Source organism: Ranitomeya imitator, chromosome 2 (assembly GCF_032444005.1).
Source record: "Ranitomeya imitator isolate aRanImi1 chromosome 2, aRanImi1.pri, whole genome shotgun sequence".
NCBI classification, from domain to species: domain Eukaryota; kingdom Metazoa; phylum Chordata; class Amphibia; order Anura; family Dendrobatidae; genus Ranitomeya; species Ranitomeya imitator.
Window position 1 is genome coordinate 763,145,668 of NC_091283.1, and position 12,776 is coordinate 763,158,443.

At 42.9% G+C, this 12,776-nt stretch overlaps 1 protein-coding gene across 4 annotated transcripts in view; it reads left to right on the plus strand.

The window, feature by feature from the left end:
* The first annotated feature begins 2,193 nt into the window (after nt 1-2,193).
* PDLIM1 (PDZ and LIM domain 1) overlaps nt 2,194-12,776 on the plus strand; it is a 91,535-nt gene continuing 80,952 nt past the window's right edge. Inside the window, exon 1 of one of the 4 annotated variants that reach the window (XM_069753397.1) lies at nt 2,194-2,442. In XM_069753397.1, the coding sequence (XP_069609498.1) occupies nt 2,347-2,442 (96 nt within the window). In that variant the 5' untranslated portion in view covers nt 2,194-2,346. The remainder of the gene's footprint in view (nt 2,443-12,776) is intronic. The other 3 variants (XM_069753394.1, XM_069753395.1, XM_069753396.1) reach the window with 3 other exon arrangements.

Below are 12,776 nucleotides of genomic sequence, written 5' to 3' on the forward strand. Positions count from 1 at the left end.
AGACACCACTACGTTCTACATATCCATGAGTCAGAATAACTAGAGCTTAAGGGGATCATGTATTTGGCCTCCATTTTTACTCTTAGGGTATGTGCACACGTAGGAAAAGAGGTGCAGAATTTTCTGCACAAAATCCGCATCTCCTGGCAGAATCTGCGGCCGTGGATTTACCGCGGGTTTTTATGTGGATTTTGCGCGGAATTGATGCGGATTTTGTGCAGATTTTCAGCGTTTTTTCCCACTGCGGAATTTTAACATGGAGGGGTGCAGAAACGCTGCAGATCCGCACAAAAGAAGTGACATGCGCTTCTTTGAAATCCGCACATCTTTTTTTTTTGCCATTGAATAACATTATACTGTACATCACAGTGCGGATCTGCAGCGTTTCTGCATAGAAAAATCCGCTGCGGATCCGCAGCAAATCCGCATCGCGTGCACATAACCTAAAGGTCCCGTCACATTTAGCGACGCTGCAGCGATATAGACAACGATGCCGATCGCTGCAGCGTCGCTGTTTAGGTCGTTGTGTGGTCGCTGGAGAGCTGTCACACAGACAGCTCTCCAGCGACCAACGATGCCGAAGTCCCCGGGTAACCAGGGTAAACATCGGGTTACTAAGCGCAGGGCCGCGCTTAGTAACCCGATGTTTACCCTGGTTACCATTGTAAAAGTTAAAAAAAAACAAACACTACATACTTACATTCCGGTGTCTGTCACGTCCCCCGGCGTCAGCTTCCCTGCACTATGTAAGCGCCGGCCGGCCGTAAAACAGCACAGCGGTGACGTCACCGCTGTGCTCTGCTTTACGGCCGGCCGGCGCTGACACAGTCAGTGCGGGAAGCTGACGCCAGGGGACGTGACAGACACCGGAATGTAAGTATGTACTGTTTGTTTTTTTTTTACTTTTACAATGGTAACCAGGGTAAACATCGGGTTACTAAGCGCGGCCCTGTTCTTAGTAACCCGATATTTACCCTGGTTACTAGTGAACACATCGCTGGATCGGCGTCACACACGCCGATCCAGCGATGACAGCGGGTGATCAGCGACCAAAAAAAAGGTCCTGATCATTCCCAGCGACCAACGATCTCCCAGCAGGGGCCTGATCGTTGGTTGCTGTCACGCATAACGATTTCGTTAACGATATCGTTGCTGCGTCACAAAATGCCACGATATCGTTAACGAAATCGATATGTGTGAAGGTACCTTTAGGCTACAGTCACACGTTCAGTATTTGGTCAGTATTTTACCTCAGTATTTGTAAGCCAAAACCAGGAATGGGTGATAAATGCAAAATACTTTTCCTCTGATTGTTCCACTCTTGGTTTTGGCTTACTAATACTGAGGTAAAACACTGATCAAATACTGAACATGTGCACGTCGCCTAAGGCCTCTTTCACACTTCAGTCTTTTGGCGTCAGTCACTACCGACATAGTGACGGATTGACGGATCCGTCACAATTGTTGCGAAAACGGTTCTAACGGATCCGTTTTTTTTGACGGATCCGTTACTTGGGGGTTGTCTGGGAGAAGTATCTACTTTTTGGAGCATGCGCAATTGAAAAAACGGATTGGGGCGATGGATCCGCCGAAAAAACGGTTGCGGCGGATCCGTCGCCCATAGGCGCCCATTCTATGGAATGGCGGACGCGACGGATCCGTCGCGATCCGCCATTTCGGCGTTGACAAAAAACGTTCCAATGTCCGTCTATTTTCAGAAAACGTCCGCCAAATGTCGACGGATCCGTCGCATGGCGGATGGAACGGACGACCATCCGTCACAATCCGTCACTAATGCAAGTCTATGGGAAAATAACGGATCCGTCAAAAAAAATGACGGATCCGTTATTTGAGGAAAATGGCGGTTTTAGACTGACGCCAAATAACTGAAGTGTGAAAGAGGCCTAACCATAGCTGTTTGTAGATTAAGCAGAATGTATTCCCAATGTAACACATCTGGATGCGGCCCCCCTGTGGAGGAGCTATGGCTGCAGTGGTCTCTGCTGAAGGTGCAGCGCTGGCTCCTGACTAATCCCATATGGGAGGGGGCAGGAATGCAGAGTTGTGTAAACTTTCCCTGGTTTGGGATCCCTGCTCTTCCATACAAGGAAACAGTGCAGTGTCAGAGAGGGGAGGTGATGATAAGGGGCCATCCCAAAACAAAGAGAGTCCCATCCATCCACTCTCTCTGCAGAGTCTGAGCCTTTGTATGGGTGTTCCTGGCTGTCAGACACCACACCCCTGTGTGCTAGAGGCTCAGTAATCAGGAAAAGCTCCTGCTGTACAGGAACAGCTTGTGCCTGGAAGGAACTGAGAGAAGGGACCCTTCCCCATATATTCCCTATAATGGCAACCAAGCACATTACTATTGAAGGGCCAGCACCTTGGGGATTCAGGCTGGTGGGAGGAAAGGACTTTGATCAGCCTCTAACTATTTCTAGGGTAAGTGTCTGCTAACAGCTGTGTCTCTGTCTCTCTGCTGGTTCTGAGGGCTAATGTCTCCATACTATTACTTGTGATCCTATTAGTGTCATTAAGATGGTAAATGTGCAATATTGCGCCATTATTCAGAATGTCACACTGTAATCTACAGGAAAGCCTCCACTGTTCTGCTGGAAACACCTGGCTGCTTACACAATGCACCGACAGGGCGCGGACACACCAGTATAATTGGGGTATTAGCACCTTTCCTGGATAGATTATTGGAATTAATACTCCAAATCCCTGATAAATCATTAGAGGTTGTGACACCATTTCCAAAATGAGTTTTGGTGACAACTCGCCGATGAGCAAAACTGCACATAGTTGTCAGGATTGGGACGTTTCATAAAGTGACTGTTATATTCCAGGCTGCTTTAGGGTAAGTTCACACTAGGCGTTTTTTTTTTTCTGCAGCAAAACCTGATCTCTCGGCAGGAGAAAAAAACATGTTTTGCTTGTTTTTTTCCTTGCATGGTTTTTTTTTTTTTTTTTTTTGACATGCTAGATTTGTCTCTTGTGCTTGCTGATAAAGTTGAGTGCAACACAAAGTCCTGTTCTACAGAATCAGGTTTTGGCACAAAAAAATGCAGCAAAATCTGATACCTGCATTTTTTGCTGCTGGTTTTCAGCGTATTTTCACCACCCATTCATGTCAATGGGGGAAAAAAACTCTGAAAAAAACATTGTGACATGCTATATTGTGCAAAAAAACATGCAAAATATTTATGAGAAAAACCCAAGGTGTGTGCATGAGATTTCTGAAATTTCACAGAGCTGGTACTGTAAAACGCAGCTGAACAATGTGAACTTACCGTTAATTGTATTATTTCTAATCCTGGACAGTATGGTCGTGTGAATGTTCATGTGGATAAGATGTGACTATTACAATACCGCTGTATTTAAGCTGAGATGCAAAGATATTTCAATAAAGTGTATATTTGCTGTGTTATGATAACCATCTCATTGCAACAGAACTTTCATGGGACAAGTGAGAATCTTCAGTTGACACTTGTGAAATATTGCAGCGATCACTCTGCTAAAATCCAGTCTACAATAAGGCTACTTTCACACTTCTGTCTTTTTAGATCCGTCACAATGCGTCGTTTTGGGGAAAAAAACGCATCCTGCAAATGTGCCCGCAGGATGCGTTTTTTTTCCCCCATAAACTTGTATTGTCGACGGATCGCGACACACGTCGCGTCCGTCGTGCACTGGATGTGTCGGTATTTGGCGGACCGTCGCAGCGTATAAACGTTCAAGGGAACGTTTTTTTCGTACATCGTGTCCTGCATTTTAAACTGCGCATGCCCGGCCGTAACTCCACCCCCTCCTCCATGTTAGTTTACTATGGGCAGCGGACACGTTGAAACACTGCGTCTGCTACCCACGTTATGCAGAAAATCACCAATGTCCGTCGGTACGTTGCGCCGACACTTTGTGACGGCCCCGTACCGACGCAAGTGTGAAAGAAGCCTAAGCTGTTCTTGTGACTACACCTAGAGTCAAACTAGAAGCTTTGGCCATAATATGAGGTCTAAAGGGTAACGTTTCTCCTTGTGGGGAGTGACATACTGACTCTGGCATGCCAATATAAGGAGGCTTATTTGCTGTGCAATGTTCTTCTGGGAAATTTAATATGCAACTTTCCTCTTCAGAGAGGTACAGGACTCACTTGAACTCTAGCGCCAATCTCTTCTTCTTCCAACAGGCGGCGCAATAGAGTTCAAGTTTTCTTCCACTCAAGAGGCAAATTGTATATGGCCATAATATGGACACATAAATGGGTGAAATTGGGCTTGTATAGGATCCATATTTTCTCCCGTAAACAGGACCTCAGAGTAGCTAAAGGGAACTGTATGGACTTTATGTGGTATCATAAATGAAATAAATGCATTTCTCCTACGCCCGATAATCTGACATCATCACCACTTCAACATTTCACCATTTTAAGCTGGGCAGCAGAATCTACCTGCTTCAGTTTTTACTACTGTTTATCAGTAACCTGTCACGTGAAAAAAAAAAAACACTAGCAGATAAAGGGTTAATCTGCAGGATAAAAGTGTCCAGCACCTGCACTTAGAGCCCACTGCCGGGAGGAAATGAACTTTATCCAACCCCCCCCCCCAACCGGCTGACTCGGTCTTTTAGTCATCGGGGTGGCGTAGATTAAATTTCAGTCTCTGCTCTGCGTATAGAGAGTGGCGGCAGTGGTCTGTCGGCACTGACTGACAGCCGTCCCCAATGATGAGCAAGCTACCAGTCAATGCAGGGGGTATACACTGAGTGGTGACTGAACCCGCACCTGCGCCACTCCTGCAACTGAAGGCCATATGCTGCCGGGAGGAATAAAGTTCATTTCCTACTGACAATGGGCCTTTCAGTGCCGGCGCTGGTCAAGTTCAGGAAACTATTAACCTGCAGGTTAACCCAATATATACAGGTTGAGTTTTTTTTTTTTTTTTTTTTTTTTTTTTACAAGTGACTGGTTCCCTTTAACGGATCCCCATAGACTTAAATGGATGAGAATAAGACATTCTCAGTCGCACACACAGATCCGTCTTTTACAAACAGTTGTTTGTATGGATCAATAAACCTCCTATGGGTTGTGTGCTGCCTGCTTTAAAACAGATAGGAGACGTATCTGTACAATGCATGTGTGAGTGTAGCCTTAAATTATGAGAAGTATCTAGAATCTTTCAGATCATAATTATTGAAACGTGTGTGTGTGTGTGTTCTAAATTTCATGAGCACTTGGTACATTTTTGATGCTGAAGATTTTCTGCACTCATTAACTAATTAGATTACTTGAGTTTTTTTTTTGTGTTTATTTTTTTCCAGCTGCATGTTTGTTTATTTGTTTGTTTTTTATCATGTTTTAACCAAGGCCACAATCACACAGTTAGTATTTGTAAAAGTACCGTCACATTAAGCGACGCTGCAGCGATATAGACAAGGATGCCGATCGCTGCAGCGTCGCTGTTTAGTCTTTGTGTGGTCGCTGGAGAGCTGTCACACAGATAGCTCTCCAGCGACCAACGATGCCGAAGTCCCCGGGTAACCAGGGTAAACATCGGGTTACTAAGCGCAGGGCCACGCTTAGTAACCCGATGTTTACCCTGGTTACCATTGTAAATGAAAAAAAAACACACACTACATACTTACATTCCGGTGTCTGTCGCGTCCCCCGGCGTCAGCTTCCCTGCACTGTGTAAGCGCCGGCCGTAAAGCAGAGTGGTGACGTCACCGCTGTGCTCTGCTTTACGGCCGGCCGGCGCTGACACAGTGCAGGGAAGCTGACGCCAGGGGACGCGACAGACACCGGAATGTAAGTATGTAGTGTGTGGTTTTGTTTTTTTACATTTACAATGGTAACCAGGGTAAATATCGGGTTACTAAGCGCGGCCCTGTGCTTAGTAACCCGATGTTTACCCTGGTTACAAATGAAGACATCACTGGATCGGCGTCACACACGCCGATTCAGCGATGTCAGCGGGTGATCCAGCGACGAAATAAAGTTTTGGCCTTCTAGCTCCGACCAGCGATCTCACAGCAGGATCCTGATCGCTGCTGCGTGTCAAACACAACGATATCGCTATCTAGGACGCTGCAACGTCACGGATCGCTATCGTTATCGTTCTAAAGTTGCTCAGTGTGAAGGTACCTTTAGTCAAAACCAGGAATGGGAGAAGTATAGAAACCTGCACATAACTCCTGGTTTTGGCTTACAAATACTGATGTAAAATACTGATTGTGTGAACGTGGCCTTAGGCCGGTTTCACATTAGCGTTTTGAGGAGCTGCGGAGGGCTGCAGACGATGCGGCGACCAGCGTAAGACGCAGCTTGTAGCAATTTTTTTTTTTTTCAGCATCGTCAAAACGACGCATGCGGAAGCATCCGCATACAGCGGCACAACCTGAGTACCTAATGTTAAAGATAGGTACGCAGGCCACATGCAGAAGTAGGCGGAGCTAGCGGCCGAGGGCGGGGCTTCACTGAGGAAGTCCGCAGCCCTCCGCAGCTCCTCCAAAACGCTAGTGTGAAACTAGCCTTACACTGCTTTGTTTTGGATACTTTCTGTTACTTAATATAAAACTTTATTGGTAATGTCATGTATGTGTTACATGCGGGGTGTTTTTGCAGTTCCGAATGGAAATGCACTAAAAATTTGCATGCTGCTTTATCTGTGGATTTTGAGTCATTTAAGTTTATGGGGAAATGTATTTATAAACTGCATGTTAATCACAAGGGAAATCAACACACTGTGGTTATTTTACATAGCATAAGAAAAGCACAGTGGCCATGAAATTTATATAAACCTCTCTACTTTAATGAAACTGTAATAAGCTGCATTTTTTTTTTTTTTTTTTTTTTTTTTTTTTTGTGTGCACAAAATAAGCAACGGGAAAAAAAACCCCACACCAAATATTCATCATGGGAGCTGAGGCTACTAATTTAGAAACGCCTGTACACATGAATGTCCCAAGCAGAGGAACCATCAGTGCTGTTAGCAGTAATGGTGTCAGGGGAATTATGGTTTCTGTAAGTATGTGAATTCCTTTGTGGTTCTCTTATAGAACTATAGATCTTATAGAAAATACTAGATGGTGGCCCGATTCTAACGCATCGGGTATTCTAGAATATGTATGTATGTCGCGCTGTAAGTGGGGGTTAAATTCTGTGCCAATATCGCTGATTTGTCGCGGCCGATCAGTGAAGCGTGGTTGAAATCCCGCATCAATTCGCAGCCAGACTGCGTTTCGCTGATTAGTCGTGCGCGGCTAACCGCGACCAATCCCTGAAGCGGTGTCTAAATCCCGCGGCAATATCGCTGATTGGTTGTGGGCGGCCACGTAGTATATAGCACAGCCACGTAGTATATAGCGCAGCCACGTAGTATATAGCGCAACCACGTAGTGTATAGCTCAGCCACGTAGTGTATAGCAGTGTGGGCACCATATCCCTGTGCAAAAATGAATTAAAAGAAAAAATAGTTATATACTCACCTTCAGTCGTCCACCGGAGCTTTCCCGCTCCTCGCGATGCGGCTGGCTGCTTTCGTTCCCAGTGATGCATTGCGAAATTACCCAGATGACGTAGTGGTCTCGCGAGACCACTAAGTCATCTGGGTAATTTCGCAGTGCATCTCTGGGAAAGGAAGCTGCTGTTCCCATCAGGAGGAGCAGGAAAGCTGCGGAGGCGACGAAAGGTGAGAATAGCATGATTCATTATTTTTAACATATCTTTTTAGTTTTGTGAAAAGTTGGTCCGGGATGGGGCAGCACACTAACGCTGACTGGAGGGGACACTGACCAGACGGAAGTAGGGAGGTGCCAAATTGCGGCTGGACTAAGTCTGTCGCTGATTGGTCACGGCCTGCTGGCCACAACCAATCAGCGACGAAGGATTTCCGTTACAGACAGACAAACAGACGGAAGCACCCCTTAGACGATTATATAGATAGATATTTTGAATTTGGCATTGCTTCTAAAGACAAAAATCTCTGATCAGTTTTATATATGACTTCACTGTAATCTTGAATTTAGGACTATGGCTTGGCAGAGATCCAAGTGAGCTCATTGGTTTCACAAGGGCTGAAGTGTAAATCTCAATATTAGACAGGCCAGGGCTTATCATGTGCAAGTAAAGTGTATTGTCGTGCAGAAAAACTGCAAAAATGTGGATATCAAATGTCCGCTATCACCTCTGGCTATTAGAACTGGTTCTTATTGTGGTCACATTCCAAATTAAATGCAAAGTATTTATCCTACAGAGCTGTAAGATCAGAGTGTAGTTCTAAGCCAAGCACCATCAGTTTTTCGTTTTACTCACTTTATAGCACCATCCATTTCCGCAGCAATTTACAGTCGTAAGCATCACTGTCCCCATTAGGGCTCACAATCTGAATTCCCTATGAGTATGTCTTGAGTGTGGGAGGAAACCGGAGAACCCGGAGGAAACTCACACAAACACAGGGAGAACATACAAACTCTTTGCAGATGTTGTCCTTGGTGGGATTAGAACCCATGACCCCAGTACTGCTGTGCTAACCACTGAGCCACCATGCTGTCCATAGATGTTTATTGGACAGCAATAATGGATGTGCTTGAGTATCTCCTTCTGTGGTGCTCTTATCTCTTAGATACCCTGTACAATTTCATTCCAGTCTTTTAGACTTTGGAGCAACCTGTGAAGATAATGGGGGGAGAGATTCATATTAACTGCGTTAAGGATAAAGTGGAGGAGTTGCACATGAAGACCTAGAATCTGATGGCGGACTCATATTCTTTTCTCTTGCACCAGTTTAATATTTCTACACCTATGCAGTCTGAACAATAATTGTGTAAATGACTTGTAGCAATCGTTATTATTTTTTTTGCATGTTTGGCCCCATGAATGGCCATGTTCATTTGACACTCACCTATGGAAGTCAGTAGCCCCACTTTGCACCCTTACGTAGGAAGGGGTGAGAATGCAACATCATATGAATCCATGTGTAAAGAACAGCCTTTTTTATATACGGTATTTGTATTTTGATGTAACCCCTTCTCATGTACAGCACCATAGAACTAATGGTGCTATATAAATAAATAGTAATAATAATAATATACTGGATTATGGCAAACTGCCCTCTGCAAGCATTTTCAGAGAGCGGGGCTATTCGAGACACTGATATAACATATTTATATATATATATATATATATATATATATATATATATATATATATATATATATATATATATATATATTTTATACAGGTGGTAGCACTCTCAATGCGTCATACAAGTATTTGTGAAAATACCAGAATATTCTTCTTGTTACTTTTTCTCCTGAATACACATCACTCTCTCTGCTGGCTTTGTGTGGTTTGCTTCCATTTGTGTTGCACAATGTTGCTCTGTACATCCAGACTTCTCCTCCCGGAGAAATCGCATCTGCTTGTCAGATCCTCGCCGTAAACATGTATCATTACTAGAAACCAGTCACTAATATCTGCTTATAGCTTCTCCTTTTCCTTTGGTAATGTCACTATTTAATTGAACTTGTCTTGCACTGCCCCCCGTTACTTTATACAGTCCCATATACTCTTGTCCGTGTATGTGGAAAGACATGGGGAAGAGAACAATGCAGTTTGTTTAATGCATGATCCATAAAAAAGTAAAAAAGTGGAGATAAAATCTATTAACCTTCAGTTAGTAGCGTAAAATTCTTACATTATTAGTCGCTCGTGTCCCGCTGTGGCACGAGTAGTCGACGCTGCATCTCGCAATGCATTGAGCAGGGAGAGGCGACAAGCTAGGAAGCTACTGAAACGGATGGTTACTTACCTTTCACACTTTTGGAAATATGAAAACAAGCTCGCTCTGGCTCCAAAGGACCTATGCGACTAAATGTACAGGACAACTAAATATGGTGCCCATTATCTTCAATTGTTACAAAACAAAAAAACAAAAACAAAATACTTTTTTTTGCAGTTTCTTATTGCACAGTCACATTTGTTTTTATTCCCTTAACTGCTTATCCCTATATTAGGCTGCTTTCTGGTATCCCCAACATATGTGTAATGGTAAACCCATCCTGTTTTGGGATCGGACATCCTAGTACGGTACATATTGGGACTGATTAACTAACACTGACTTACAGACTGGGGTTACACTGTCTCAAAATGCGCCAGATTTATCATAGTGGTTCTGTCTGTTTAGTAAATGTGGTGCATCTTTAGTACTTTAAGTTTATACTGTCTATTAGTTGACTTTCTTTGGTCAGCTTAGTTATGCCAAAGATTGGCACACAGGATCGCAATTTAGGCTAAACTCTTTTCTCCATCCCCGTTTCGTTGTCCACATCCCATGTCAAGCAGGTCCAAAAAGTTGTAAAGACGCAAAATAAGGCTGCCGTCACACTATCAGTATTTGGTCAGTATTTTACATCAGTATTTGTAGCCAAAACCAGGAGTGGAACAATCAGAGGAAAAGTATAATAGAAACATATGCACCACTTCTGCATTTATCACCCACTCCTGGTTTTGGCTACAAATACTGATGTAAAATACTGACCAAATACTGAACGTGTGATGGCAGCCTTAATGTGCTGCTATTACTCACGTTCCAGCAACACCCCTCCCCTGCTGATCCCATCTTTTTTGACAAAAATTGTAATTGTGATGTGATAAATACAGCAGAGGTGACCGCTGCAGCTATTCAGTAGTTGATTCAGCATTACTGACTACCACATCTTTTTGTTTTGTTTTGTTTTTGTTTTTTTGTTCTTGATTTCTTTTAGTGTTTCTTAAAGCCAGAAAGGTGCCATATGAAATTACTTTAGTTTTGTGCCATGTCTGTGATCTGCTTTTTTTTTTTTTTGTTCTACAAAATAAAACAACTGAATGAACATCCTCCAAGGCCGCTGATTCCATAATTTTTGCCAAGGGTTGTATAAACAAAAGTATTGTTTTCTACTGGTGTAGTTAATACGGTAATTTTTTTAAATATATTGTTGCTCTTGAAGGTCCAGTCCTCATCTGCACTAATCCTGAATTGTCACAATCATTTTTTTTTTAACTCAACTTATCCTTGCAAAACTTATTTTCTTACTATAGAACATTTTATTAAATATTTAAATGTTCTGTTTTGTACTGATCTTTGTGATAACTAAAAATAAATAGGTTATTTAAAAATAATTAGCAAAGTGTATGAGAAAACAGACTGGTGTCCAATAAAACTTCTATAAGGGTCCATTTAAACCGCCCTAATCACAAAGTTAAACACGTGTTGACCGGCGATATGTTTGTCGATCTGTGGTCATTTCATAGCCTGTCTGTACAGGCTGACCTGGCTTGAGACTCCTACTGAATGATCTGTAGTAGATGGTGCACAGCCCAGGCTGCCATTGTTCTCGGCCGTGCAGGTCCTGTTTGCATCAAACCATGATTTTTTTTTTTATTTTTATTTTTTTAAGCAACCCAAAAGCTAATTTCAACCAAATGAGCATTCCTAGGAACACTGGTACCCGGTAATCGTGCAGTGTAATGGACCGGGTGTCATGCAGGTTTCTATCAGGCCATTATCAGTTCTGTGTTGCCCTGAGTCACTGTGTAAACAGTAAAAGTTTCAATGTTCAGAACAGGGAGACAAACAGGAAAGGAAACAATAGCTACTAAGTTATGGTCCTAACAATGTGAAACCAGTTTGTGCTCACCCCGAAACCTTTCATGTATAAAGTCCTTATTCCTTGAATCTACTAGTGTAAATTGCTGACCTTTTATTTACATAGATGTTTTATTGCTGTTTGATGCTAGAAGTGGCTGATTACAGAACATAAGAGGATTGCACCTTCTCCCCTGGGCCTTGACTATTTATTCATGTTCTTTCTTGTTTAAACAGAACCTGTCAGCACAATATTCTAATGTAAAGACATGGCTGTAATGGTGCTAAATACAGATTAAATTAATACCTTTTGAAGCTATCCGCTTTGTTCTTTTATCACCATTTTAAGTTTTCTGATAATTTAGATTTTGGTGCACAGGGGCTGGACTGTACACGGGGTCTTTTCCTCCCTGTCTGTGATTCCCCGGCCCCTTCATCGGACTCTTCATACTCTCCTTGCTCGCTCAGGCAGAAGACTTCCCTCACAACAGTGTTAACCAGAATAGTTACAGCCTGATAACTTAATATGTAAATGATCAATTTCATAATGATGCCCTCTATTTCCTAACATTCCATGGCTTCATTTACACTTGAATGAGGCAAGTTTTGGATTCCATTGAATTGATCTTTATCCTCTCAGAAAGGATTATTCTGCCATAGTATTGTGTCCAGCTAAAGATAGATACCAAAAAGGAGGTCAAAAATATGAGGGATGTTTTTCAGTTGGAACTTCCTCATGGAATGCTGCAAACTGTTAAATAAATGCACGCTCTGCTTTTTTGGATCCCCTTCTGTAGTGTGTTGTACATGAGAACTAGGTTCCCTATCATTTCATGACCTTAGCAGTAAATATAATGTAGGACTTTGAAGATGGTTTTCCCAGATTGTAATAATTTCCAAGCTGTCATAGCATTTCTCAGAAGTTTGGGTTTGTTCCTGTATACCGAAAAAAAAATTCTCTGATTAGCTAGAAGAATGTTCTCGTGGAAAAGTTATTTGTGTCTCTGATAAGATCAGCCTGGTCTGCTGAACACTTCATTCTTACATAGAAATGTTTGGCTGTGCGTTTCCGTAGCTTAGTCAAATGTCTTTCCACAGTACCCATGCAAATATCAGTGGGAGAGGATGCCAAACTTCTGTAAATGTGGA